This window comes from Lutra lutra, chromosome 4, assembly GCF_902655055.1.
Source record: "Lutra lutra chromosome 4, mLutLut1.2, whole genome shotgun sequence".
Taxonomy (NCBI): domain Eukaryota; kingdom Metazoa; phylum Chordata; class Mammalia; order Carnivora; family Mustelidae; genus Lutra; species Lutra lutra.
The window spans coordinates 21,528,114-21,540,555 of NC_062281.1; the positions used below are offsets into that span (position 1 = coordinate 21,528,114).

General features: G+C 45.1%; 1 protein-coding gene across 9 annotated transcripts in view; it reads left to right on the top strand.

Moving 5' to 3' along the window:
- SAMD12 (sterile alpha motif domain containing 12) overlaps positions 1-12,442 on the top strand; it is a 390,950-nt gene that overhangs the window by 216,397 nt on the left and 162,111 nt on the right. For 8 of the 9 annotated variants that reach the window (XM_047728620.1, XM_047728611.1, XM_047728612.1 and 5 more), the window contains one exon: positions 11,079-11,219. In XM_047728620.1, coding sequence (XP_047584576.1) covers positions 11,079-11,219 — 141 coding nt within the window. Of the gene's footprint in view, positions 1-11,078; positions 11,220-11,406; positions 11,879-12,442 lie in introns of those variants that run through there. The other variant, XM_047728613.1, reaches the window with a different exon arrangement.

A 12,442-nucleotide genomic window follows, 5' to 3' on the forward strand; every position in this document is an offset into this window, starting at 1 on the left:
CTGCACTCTGTTTTGAAAAGCATTGTTTCAGATGGGAAATCACATTATTGTAGTTTCTTCCCATTAACGTCATCAGCCTCTGAATATATGCATCCAAAAAACTAGATCTGAGGAGGGGATTGGGAGGAGGGGGTGATGGGATGATGGGCATTAAGGAGGGCACGTGATACAGTGAGCACTTGGGTGTTACATACAACTGATGAATCACTGAACTCTACCTCTGGAACTAATAATACACTCTATGTTCATTAATTGAATAAAATTTAATTTAGTTAACATTTAAATTAGGTTAAATTTAAAAAAAAAAAATTGGTTGTCTAAAACAGTCCTTTTATCCCAGACTGGTTAAAAACAACAACAAAACAAAGCAACCAATGCGTCCCGTTCCCATCAGTATGGTAAATTACTTACAGTAACAACAGTGCAAATACATGCCCATGAGTCCTTGTCTTAGCTCTCCGTTAATGGCTAATCATTCTTAACGTAACCAAGTGAGTGACCAGGCTCGGCAGTGGCTGTGCCGTCAGGTAGAAGCGAGAAGAGATTTATTGGTCTTGGAAAGTTTTGCACCCGGTTCTTGCCAGCAAATGAGGCAACAGGTTGGCTAACCTCAGAGTCCTTGTTAGCTCTGGTATTGGTGATTCCGAGTCACCTTTAGGAAATCTAGCACCGGGGTGGGGGTTACTTAAGAAGATGGATTTGCAAGGCACACCCAAATTATAAAAAACAGAGGGCCAGTTCACTAGTCTTCAACTCCCCTTGGTCTGGGTTAGCTGTTAATTTGGAATAGTCTGTAGAGAATGGAATCCCCAAACTTGGAGTCTGTTCCTAAAGTCTGATGAAACCCTGAAGGCGAGGTTCCTGAATCACTTTCCATTGCAAGTGGGAGGGACATGGGGGAGGTAGGGTTAAAAGTCAGATATTGCAAGTGGCAACTTGTGAGCCGAGTAGGACCCATATGCATGAATTGTCTGGCTCTTATAGTATGGAAAACAGGCAAATTTTAAATTGGGAGGCTTCATAAAACTTCGGGGTTTTCAATTGTTCATAGAAGTAGCAACACTCAGCCTATATTCTGGCCTAGCAAAAACGGGTGGGAATTGCTCATTTAAGAAAATTTAAAAACCAAACTGTCCAACCTACCCTGTTGTCCCTTAGAGTGATTCTCTTCACACATTTGACAACATTTGAGTTTGTGACCTCCAATCATAAACTGGATAAGGATTTGCCCCCAGGTGTGTCAAACAGAAATACGCAGTCAGATTTAAGGTATATTACAAACAATTTGTAAGGAATAAAAATTAAAATACCAATCTTTGCCAATGATTAACTTTTTGAAAGCCAATTATTATAAGCTAGGTTCGGATATTCTTATCTATACCATGATGGGCTTTCTTGAAAATAGGAATAAGAGAGACAGTGCAGTGCCTCAACCAAGCATCACACATGAGCTTGGACCTGTAAGTCATGATTCCCTTGGACTCAAATGGTGTAAATGAGCTCAGCTTGCTAACCTGCCCCACCCAATATTGCATTACATAAATGAGAAACCCAGGAGTATCTGACTTAAGCCAAACTATACTCAGGAAATCCTATATTGTTATCTTCCTTTCTCACTCCCCTTTTTTTCTTTTTCTCTCAGCTCTGCTCTCTCTGCTGACTTAATTCTCTAGCAAATTCTCTCCATGTGTTGGCAAAGATAGCCACTAACAGCAAGTCTAGGCTCATATTGTTCCTTGAGACATACTCTAAGAAAGAAAGAGAACTTCTCTCTTAGAGACCATGGGAAGTCTAGCAAATTTTAGCAGTTCTAATGAACTCTAGTGAACACCCAGCATTAATTTTACCAATATTTATTTTTTAAAAAATTTATTCATTTGAGAGAGAGAGAGAGAACACGACTGTGTGCACCCACAAGTGAATGGGGGGAGGGGACAGAGGGAGAGCATCTTCAAATAGGCTCCCCACGGAGTGCGGCGCTCAGTGAAAGACATGATGCAAGACGCAGACTCATGACCCATGAGATCATAAGCTGAGCCAAAACCAAGAGTCGGACGCTAAACTGACTGAGCCACCCAGCCACCCCTAACCAATATGTATTTAGTACGCACTTTGAGTTCGGCTCTAGCCAGTGCTTGGAAACATCCCTGCAACCCTGCTGTTGTGGCTCTTACATTGTGGGAGGAGGTGGAAGGGAATCAAAATGAAAAATAAACCTAATCAAGAACATTATATGGGGGGCGGCTGGGTGGCTCAGTGGGTTAAAGCCTCTGCCTTCAGCTCAGGTCATGATCCCAGGGTCCTGGGATTGAGCCCTGCATTGGGCTCTCTGCTCAGCAGGGAGCCTGTTTCCTCCTCTCTCTCTGCCTGCCTCTCTGCCTACTTGTGATCTCTGTCTGTCAAATAAATAAAATCTTTAAAAAAAAAAAAGAAAAAGAAAAAGATCATTATATGGTACTTTAGAAGTAAAAGGTACCATGGGAAATTTTTTGTTTTTTTAATTATTAAAAGGCCCACTGGGTGAGGAGGACCAGCTCCCAAAAGTCAAGAGAGATTCTTTTTTTTTTTTTTAAGATTTTATTTATTTATTTGAGAGAGAGACCGTGAGAGAGAGCATGAGCAAGGAGAAGGTCAGAGAGAGAAGCAGACTCCCCGTGGAGCTGGGAGCCCGATGTGGGACTCGATCCCGGGACTCCGGGATCATGACTTGAGCTGAAGGCAGTCGTCCAACCAACTGAGCCACCCAGGCGTCCCAAGAGAGATTCTTTTACCAGAAATGATCAGGGATACAATGTAGGCAAAAATGAGGAATTTATACTATTTATTCTGTAAATGGGACTGTTTTTGTGACGGTGCACATGATCCCTTAGTGTTTCCTATGGGCTACTCTAGGGTAGATAGAGAGAGAAAGAGTAAGACTGGTTCCTCTCTAGGGTAGAACATCATGAAAGGGCATGACCCCACTTCAGCTTCACATGTGACAATATCAGCTTTCTTGGAGTTCCCTAAATGCACCTTCCGGTTCTCAGATCCCTGTCTTAGCCTATGCTGTTCCTGTACCTTGCCCTCCTCCCACCTCCTCACCATCTTGGCTGTTTTTGCTGTTGTTGTTCAAGGACCCCGGCTAAGTTAGGCGCCCCTCCTGTGGACTCTCAGAAAACCTTTGCTTGTCCCTCTGGCAGGGAAACCATCTTCTCTTTCTCTTCCCAGCTCCTAGTGGTCTATTCAGTACCTGTACAGACATAGATAATCTGTATGATGGAGAGGATGAATGTGTTTATTGGCTGCTCTCAAGGACCACTCAGTCCCCTGTGATCCTCTACCCAGTGAAGACCAAAGAGTAAAGGCCATCACAGCCTTGTGTCTCGTGACGTTATGCCAGTGTTTACACTGCTTGCCTTTAAGTCATCAGAGATGATGACCTTTTTCTGACCCTCAGTCTCAACCTGCTGTATTGGTGCTCCCTACACAAGAATCAGCAGAAATGGGCTTGGGGACACATAAGGTCTATTTGAAAAATTGGGGGGTGGCAGTTCAGGGGGTGGCTAAGAGCAGGGTCTTTATGTATACTGGTATCCCAGCTCTGTAGCTTAGTGGGTGTATGACCTTCAGCTGGGTACAGTCGCTCTTAATCAGGTGTACAGAGTAATATCTTCAGAGAATTGTGGAAGGTAAGGTTATCCGTGTCTAACTCTCCGGTGTTTAACTCAGGGACTATTCAATAAATGTTTGCAGTCGTGATCATTGCTAGGAGGAGGAGGAATCATTCCCAGCCAGCCAAAGAACTATAGGACCCATATTGCATGACCTTAGTGGTTCCAGTTTGCAAAGGGCATGCGTATGTTTTATGTCATTGGATGCTCAGTCCCCCTATGAAACAGTGTCATTTTCATCCCTGCTGCAGAGATGAGAAAGCTAAGACTCACATATGCTTCCCTGGGCATTTATCTAAACCTTTTAGCTTTTGTCGTTCTCCCTCTCTCCCTATTTCTTTTCTCCAGATATCCCAACTTCGGAATGATGAGGAGATGGGGACACAAGGGTCAGGCTGTGGGACACTGGCTGTACGTCCAGCATTCATCATCACTCTGTTGCTCTTGACCGGTCAACAATGGGATAGAGCCAGGAACTTCTACCTGGTGCATGACACAGGCCCTTACCTGAGAGCAGGTTTGGAGCTAGCCCAGGGTACAAATGGCCCCCTCTTGGGGGAACTGTAAGTGACTTCTGTTTCTAGCAACAAAGAACCCCTGTGATCCAGCCTCTTCTCTGGGAGAAGAGGCAGTCCCCAACCACTTAGAGTGGCACTGAGACTTCCCAGTAGGATAGGACCTGAAGCCACATCTTGGCACCCCTGCCAGCTTACCCAGAAATGTCCCCTTGTGCCTTATGGCATATAGTCACTGATCTTGAGAAGCTGTGACAGGGCTTCTGTTACAATTCTCTGCGCAGAAGGTAAGGAACACCTGAACTAAAGACCAAAGCCCAGATGGGGCCTGAAGGTCAGAAACACATGTCTAGACCTAAGTCTTCCCCCTGCCCTTTTCCTGTGTGGCTTTGGTGCACTCCCCCTCTCTGAACCTCACTTATCTATGTGGAACACGACAAATCTTGTGCCAGAATCTGAAATCTCAAGAGATTCCTTCCAGCTTAGAGTCGTCTGTGTGATGGCCACCCAGAGGTGGGAATGGTATTTACCATTATCTTACCTTTAAGGCAAATGGGTCTTCGAAGATGTGGTCTTCCCAAGGAAGATGTTACCCAGGATTATTTCAGTAGGCCCTACATCACATCACAGGTGTGCTTCTGAGAGAGAGGCAGAGAGGACACACACAGAAGAGAGGAAGGAGGTGAGACGAGGATACACAGAGCAGAGTGACGGGGCCGCCAGCAAGGGAGTGCAGGCAGCCAGCAGAAGTGACAAGTTGTAAGCACCGACTCTCCCCTTCGGCTTCCACGGGGAGGGTGGCCCTGCCACACCTGAATTTCACCCAGGTAAACCGCTGTTGGACTTCTGGCTTCCAGAAGAACGTGGAATTCATTTCTGTTGTTTCAAGTCCCCGTGTTTGCCATTTGTGGCCGCAGCTGTAGGAAGCGAAAGCACTGCCCTCTGTGTCCCGCGCCCCTCGTCCGTCCTTGCTGCCCATCTGCCCCTCGAGCCTTGCCATCTCACTTGGTGCCTGTTCAAAAGAAGAACAAGACGCTTGTCTTTCTTTAAACCTGCAGGGAGGCAAAGTACTCATTTAGCGTCAAGTTCTCTGTTCCTTTCAACTTGGCATCTGCGGTTGCCCCCAACACAATATGGCCCCCGCCCTTGGCTATTTTCAGTTTCTCCTCATCCTGGGAGTCGGTTTCCAGCCAAGTCTCTTACATCAGGAAAGACAGTCAGTTAATGACCTTGAGATCATCAGTATGTGAGTAAAGAAGAGAACATTCATTTAGTAGCGCTAAGTGTATTCATTCAATGAATATTTGAGCATTACATGCCGGCATGGGGACAGAGACAGTAGGGAAGCTGACAGGACAGATACTGATCCTTATGGAGCAGGCATTGTGGTGGACCACAGTTGATAAAACCTTTATGTCTACACTCAAGTTTAAATTGCAGCAAAGTATTAATTTTCCAGGCCCGTTAGCAGAGCATCAGACCCGTGTTTCTGCTGGGCGAACTCTCTCATTGCCTTTTCCCTGGCTCGAGCTTCTGCAGAGGGTGCTGGGAAAGCATTTTTAGCATGAGGACCACTGTTGGGGGCGAAGCGGTACAGAGCTTGGATCATGATTGGTCCCTTGTATTTCTCTAAATTCCACCAGGATGTGCCCCTGTGCTTCCCTTACCCCAGTCAGCTCAGAACTTTGGGATATAAGAAGAATGTTGAAGAGCTAAAAGCACTATGGGGAAGAAGGAAGAATATTTGAATCCTCCCCTGTTTAGTTCTGTTCTTTCCATTACTTCTCTATATCCCAAGTGACCTCAAGAGAAAAAATAGCACTCACCCTACCGTGATCTCCTGCACAACCAACACTCCTCACTCGGAATTGGGGACCCAGCTTCCTGCACCGAAATAGTGCCCCCAGCCCTTGGAGACTCCAGTTGAAAAACTCATCATCTCTGAGGTCTGTCTTTTCTCACACCCCACTTTGAGGTACTGCAGTTCAGAATTCTACTGTTTCTGACGATTTCTTCCCCTCTACCCACATCCAAGCCACCAGTACCTCCTGCTTTGACTACTGGGACAGTGTGTAGACTCTGCCCACTGCTCCTTACCATCCCACCTTACACCCCCAGTCTGTTCACATGGGGACCCGAGGGATTCTTTTAATACATAAGATCACAGCCACATCATCCTTTGCTTAAAATTTCCCATGTTCAGAATAAAATCCAAAGTTCTCACCAAGACCTAGCAGGCCCTTTGAGATATGCCTTCTTTCAGAACTCTTTTCTTTCTTTCTTTTTTTTAAGATTTTATTTATTTATTTGACAGACAGAGATCACAGGTAGGCAGAGAGAGAGAGGGAAGCAGGCTCCCCGCTGAGCAGACAGCCCAATGCGGGACTTGATCCCAGGACCCTGAGATCATGACCTGAGCCGAAAGCAGAGGCTTTAACCCACTGAGCCACCCAGGTGCCCCTAGACTTCCTTTCTTATCATTCTCTTGGCTGCTTGGCCCTCGTGACACTAGCCTTCCTGCCCTTCTGCTCATTGCTTTGACGTGTTCTGGTGTGGAGGGAGGCCTTGCCCCATCACCCCACCTACAAAGTGCCGTCCTTCCGGTAGGGGTCCCTATCTGCCCCCGTATAGCAGTTCTTTTGTAAATCGTCCATCTCGGGCACTAAATGGTAAGCTCCATTGAGACGGAGAAGACGACTCCTCTCCACAGCCTCAGTACCCAGAATGGTGTCAAGTATACAGTGGTGCTCAAAAAATGCTTAACAAAGGAAAGAAGTCAAAGGTAAGCCAGTGATCAATGGGGAGGACTTTAAGCTTCTTCCAGCTCTCAGAATCTATGAGTCTGTGAAGGCTGAGCCGCCTGGATTCACGAAATACCATTCATAACCAGGTGGGAGGATCAGGAAATTTAGTTGGTGCTCTGCTTCTGAGACCGAATTGATTTTTCTCTTCTTGATTCCTCCCTGTGAGGACCACTGGGGGCAGAGGAAGGTGCCCAAGACCTTCTCTGGAGAAAAGGCAAGGAATGCAAAAGGCATCAAGGCATGCCTCTCATCTCTGTCTGCAGCAGCGGTCTCCCTCTTCGTCCACGTGGTTGCTGGACGTTTAAAAAAGTCTTTGCTTTATCCAGTGGTCTTGGTCTGACAACCTCTTACTCCTGAAGTCCTAGGTTAAATGCTCTTTACTCAGTGACAGTTTCGTGGTTCCCAGACTGGGTTAGGTCACGCAGTTCTGCAATATCATATTTGCCCTTTCTTAGTGCTCATGCCAGGCCTGTCAGCTTTTACCATTAGCTGCCTGCCTTGCCATTCTGAAGACACCAAGGTTGACCCTGTTCTCATTATACTCAAGGTGAATGACAAAGTGACAGGGACACAGTAGGTGCCTAGTAAGTATTTGTTGAATTAACAACTGGATTTTTATGCTAAGCAACCAAAGTGACAACATAAATTTAAAAAAAAAAAATGTGATTTATGATTGATTACTTATCACTTCCCTGACCCCAGCATCAAAAGCACCACACTTTTTTGGACACTGTTTTGCGGTCAGCAGTAGGTGGTAGGAACAAGAGGTCAATGGGACATTTGCTGCTGGAAATGATCTGATTATTGGGCAGATTTTTCAGAGCCATGGACCTAGGTGGCTCTGTAGAAACCATCCAAGGAAGACAGTGAATCAGATTTTGTTCAGACCATCCTCAGTGTGCAGATTGTGATCTTTTCTAGAAGTTGTTTTATCAGGAAGTTCTTCTATATAATTTTCTCATAATCTCTCTTCTTATAGTCTGAGCCCTTTATTTTCCTCCCACGGAAGATAAAGCCCAACTAAAGTTATAGGAAGAGGAATTAGGGAAGGCTCTCATGATCTGAATATTTTTCAACTTCTCAATTTTCCTTTCTACAAAATGGAAATAATATCTATTTTCTCGGGACTTGGATAACAGCAGTTTGAGCAGCTGAGTATTTAGCGTGTGAAATGTTGATGGGCACAATTGTCTGCATCACATAGTCTAAAATGTGCAGATTTTTACAACTAATAGAATTTCCCAACTTGCATTTTCAGAGCTAAAGCTATTGACCCACCCAAGTGGGGGATAATGTTCTAATAGGACTTATTGGTTCCACACATCGACCAGTCAGCTGCATTACTGGAAAGGCTGAGGCTAGAGGTTCTCAGGGGGACCACCAAACAGAGAAGCTGAGCCATGCCCCCTAGACAGAATCCTCATCCTGACTTCCTAGTGCTGGGCTCTGGAGACAGACCAGCCGACTTACCATGACCCAGCTCCTGTGTGTCCTCCCGGGGCCTCAGCAGCACCAGCTCCCAAGTGTCACAGCTTATGAAACCACAGCTCAAGTCATGGGGAACAGATAGGAGGATGGGTGATCTATATTTTGGTGTTGAGAGGGATTTAGATCATCTGAACTTCAGGAAGTTTTTTATGCAGTAGTTTTAAGTTGAGAGCATGTATAAAGAGCTGGATGTCTTATTTGGAAGCGAATTACCCACATAAAGGATACCGGATCCCGTTCTGTATTTCCCGAATGAAACTTTAGGACCAAGGTCAGATGGTAAGGTGAGCCTTTGAAGGCAGGGCTTTGAAGGCAGGGCTGTCCTAACCTGAAACTCGGGCTCACCACCCCTCAGCTCTCTACCTTTGAGTATGCCGCTGCCCAGAAGTTAGAAAAGGGAATCTAAAGCCATTGGTTGTTTTTGTTTTGTTTTTAAATGTATTAAATTTTGGTCAAAAGGTCAATTACTGCTGTAACAAATGACCACATGCTTAGTGGCATAAAACCACACAAATTACTGTGTTATAGTTGTAGAGATCAGAAGTCCAAAATGGGTCTTATGGAAAATCAAAGTGTTGGTAGAGATGCTTCCTGATGGGAGAGTAGGAGAGAGAATCCATGTCCTTGTCTTTTCCAGCTTCCAGAAACCTGAATTCCTCGGCCTGTGGCCACCTCACTCTGAGCTCTGCTTCCATTGTCCCTTCTCTCTCTGGCTCTCCTGTCTCTTCCCCTTATAGATGCCTGTGTGATTAGATTAGACCCACCTGGATAATGCCAGATACTCTCCCATCATAAGACCCTTCACATAGTCACACCTGCAAAGTCCCTTTTGTCATGTAAGGTGACACATTCACAGGTCTCAGAGATAAAGACCTAGGCATCTTTGGAGGGGAAGGTATCATTCCATCTATCACAGGAGACAATTGGAACTCCTTGGAGTCTGTATGTTCTTTCCTTCCTTTCTGAAGACCACCACAGTCTTCCTGGTGGTGTCAGCTATGGCCACCTAGGATTCCTTTCCCCTACCTCTCCATCCTCTGTCAGGTGTAGCTTTTACTGACGCTTCAGACTGCCACGGCTCACTGCACTCACGACCTTGCCAGGCCCTGGTCCAGAGCCAAGTCTGTATTGGTGTAGTTCTTATCAGTGCTGCCTGCCAAATATTTCTCTCCCCTCCCACCGCCTTCTTGGCAGGTGATGGATGCACAATTCTTACATATACGCTTACGTGTAGGCGGGAAGGTTCATGTGATTAGCTCTGACCAGTGATTTGTCAATGACCTCTAGGCTATGATGCCGTGAGACCTTTTAACACCTTCTCTTTTCCCGTCAGTACAATAATCAGCCATGTTCAAGGTGGGTGGACTTGCATTTGATGTGTACAGGATGCAGGAAATAAGCCTTATTGTAGCCACCCCCATAGTTGGGGATCATTTGTTACTGCAACATGTTACCTAACTTATCCCAACTGGTGCATTTTGCGAGGGTTACCAGGGGGTAAAAAAGAAGAGCAAACAGCGCAGATCACTCCTACCTGATTCTTTCTGTTTGCCTGTCTCTGTTCGCAGACCACATACACTTCCCTATATCTCTGGTGAAAATGTCCATTAACCCCTGTCTCCTCCCTGTCTCCTGGGGGGTTCTGAGGAAGCAGAGAATTTAGTTTCTGAAGTGTATTGATAATATACCCAAGACATTGATCACACATAGTTGACTCTACATCAGCTGAAATGAGAAGGCTCTGCAAATACGATGATGGGGGGCTGAGGGGAGAGAACGGGGGTGCTACAGCATTGAACCGCAATCATACTCTTTATTTCTTGTGCTAAGCCCTCACAGTGGAAGTCTGCTTCTGTCAGGGCAAGCACAGAGTGGGAGAGAATTTGGGAATTTGATGGAAACTAGTAGGAAGGGAGTCATGCAGACATCCTGGGGAACAGGAAGCCATGCCAGGCACTCATTCCTGGAGGCTCCTTGTTTTGCAATCTTTGGATGCCCCCGCTCACCCTGCTCCCCTCACTCCCAGTGCTTTTGCAGCCTTGGCCTGAGGCCAGAGATTGCAATCAAGGTTTAGTTCCCACCGTCTGTAAATGGAAGTCTAGCTCAGTACTAGGGGGGCACCAGGCAGATGCCTGCAAGTGACCGTGGGAACGTTACATGCATGTTTCATGAAACGTTATTGTAACCTGGGTTAGACATTGGTCAGTTTCCCTACAACCACAGCGACCACATCCCGGTCTTCCTCTGGGCTGTCCAGGCATGAGTTCCTACAGGCCAGCCTCAGGACCCGTCGCCTGCCAAAGTGCGTTGTTCCTATGGCAACCTGCAATCTGGGTCCGAAATACCCAGGTTAAAATTCTGCTATTCTGTTTGACTCTGTGTGTTTTCAGTGGAGGATGGCCAAAATTAGATAAAAAGAGGGGTTCTTTTCTAAATTTGTGCATTTTCTTTATCCAGATGATCAATTCTTGTCCGTAAGAATAATTGAGGACCTTCTCTCCTAAAGTGTCTGTTTAGAAGGAAACTACTGTTCCGGCAGGATTAGCCGAAAAACGAAGATGGAAATCCTTTCCAGCCATTGTTCATTTGCTTTTTCTTTTATTTCTGAAACCCTGCAGGGCGAGCCCTGCTGAGACTGACTGACAAAAAGCTCGAGCGGATGGGGATTGCCCAGGAGAACCTCCGGCAGCATATCCTACAACAGGTGCTCCAGCTGAAGGTGCGCGAAGAAGTCAGAAACCTACAGTTACTCACACAAGGTATCCTGCGGCTGCCTAGTGGGTGGATAGAAGGGGAGGAAGGGAAGAAAGAAACCCTTGCCATCAGGACAAAGGGGGAGCCAGGGAGAGACGATTACTGTGTCTTTGCAGAATTTCTTTTATTAAAAAAAAAAAAAAAGGTACATAGATTTAAAGGCTACTTCCCTCCTAAAACTCTTTTTTATAGCTCACTGGGGGAAGGATGCACACCAAGTAATGGATGAGCAAATGGAATTATCTGATGACCTAATTTCAAGGACATCCCATAGAGTTATATAGGTTGTGCACTGCACAATGCCAGAGATAGGGATATATTTGCACCCCTAGAGTTGTACGGTGCGGCCCAAGCTCCCTTAGTCTGACCGCCAATTCTGAGGGAGGCCTTGGAATTTGTGTGACTCCATAGTTCATACGATCATGATACAAGTGGGGTTTTTGTTGTGTTTCATTTTACTTTGATTTTCACTGACTAATGGGAGAAAAACAATTGAAAGGTATGGGTCTGTATATATATGCATATGAACACATACACTCTTGAGAGATTTTTGAGAACTCTATTTAGCATCCTGAAAATAGAATCATTCCTTAAAAATAGATTGTAAAGAATTTAAGCCCGGAATATTATGACCGTATAATTCTAAACAAGGATCATAATTAATTCGATGTGTGGGGAGAAGTGGCCGAAAAAAAGCTGGAATTTGCAGAAAACTTTAAGTTGCAATGTATGTAACTCATGTGTCTACATAAGCTTTGGTTGCTACCAACCTCCACTGGCTATAACCCTTTATTTATTTTATTTTCATGTCCATTACACACCATTTTAAGTGAAAGGAGGATAAAATATGTATTTTTGAGAGCCGAGGGTATTTTTCAACCTGTAGAATAGTCTGCATGCACACTGATATTGGAGAAATCTGGGTCAGCCAAGTTTCATGTTATTGCATTTAGATTATAACCCAGTAATAGGCCATTTGCCTAGAGAAAGTGATGTACTGCCTAAAGATGACTGCTCTAGAAGGATGCATGCAGACTTGGAGTGATAGGAAAATAGTGTGTTTATTTGATATGCATTATTTGCATTTGTCTCCAGAGGCTTCCAGTGGTAAATTTATAGGTACAAGTACTCTGAGTGATTTAAATTTGAATCTGACATACTGATATACTTTTTAGTTTCTTTGAAGAAGTAAATAGAGATTCAAAGAGTTATTATAAGAAAGTCTATC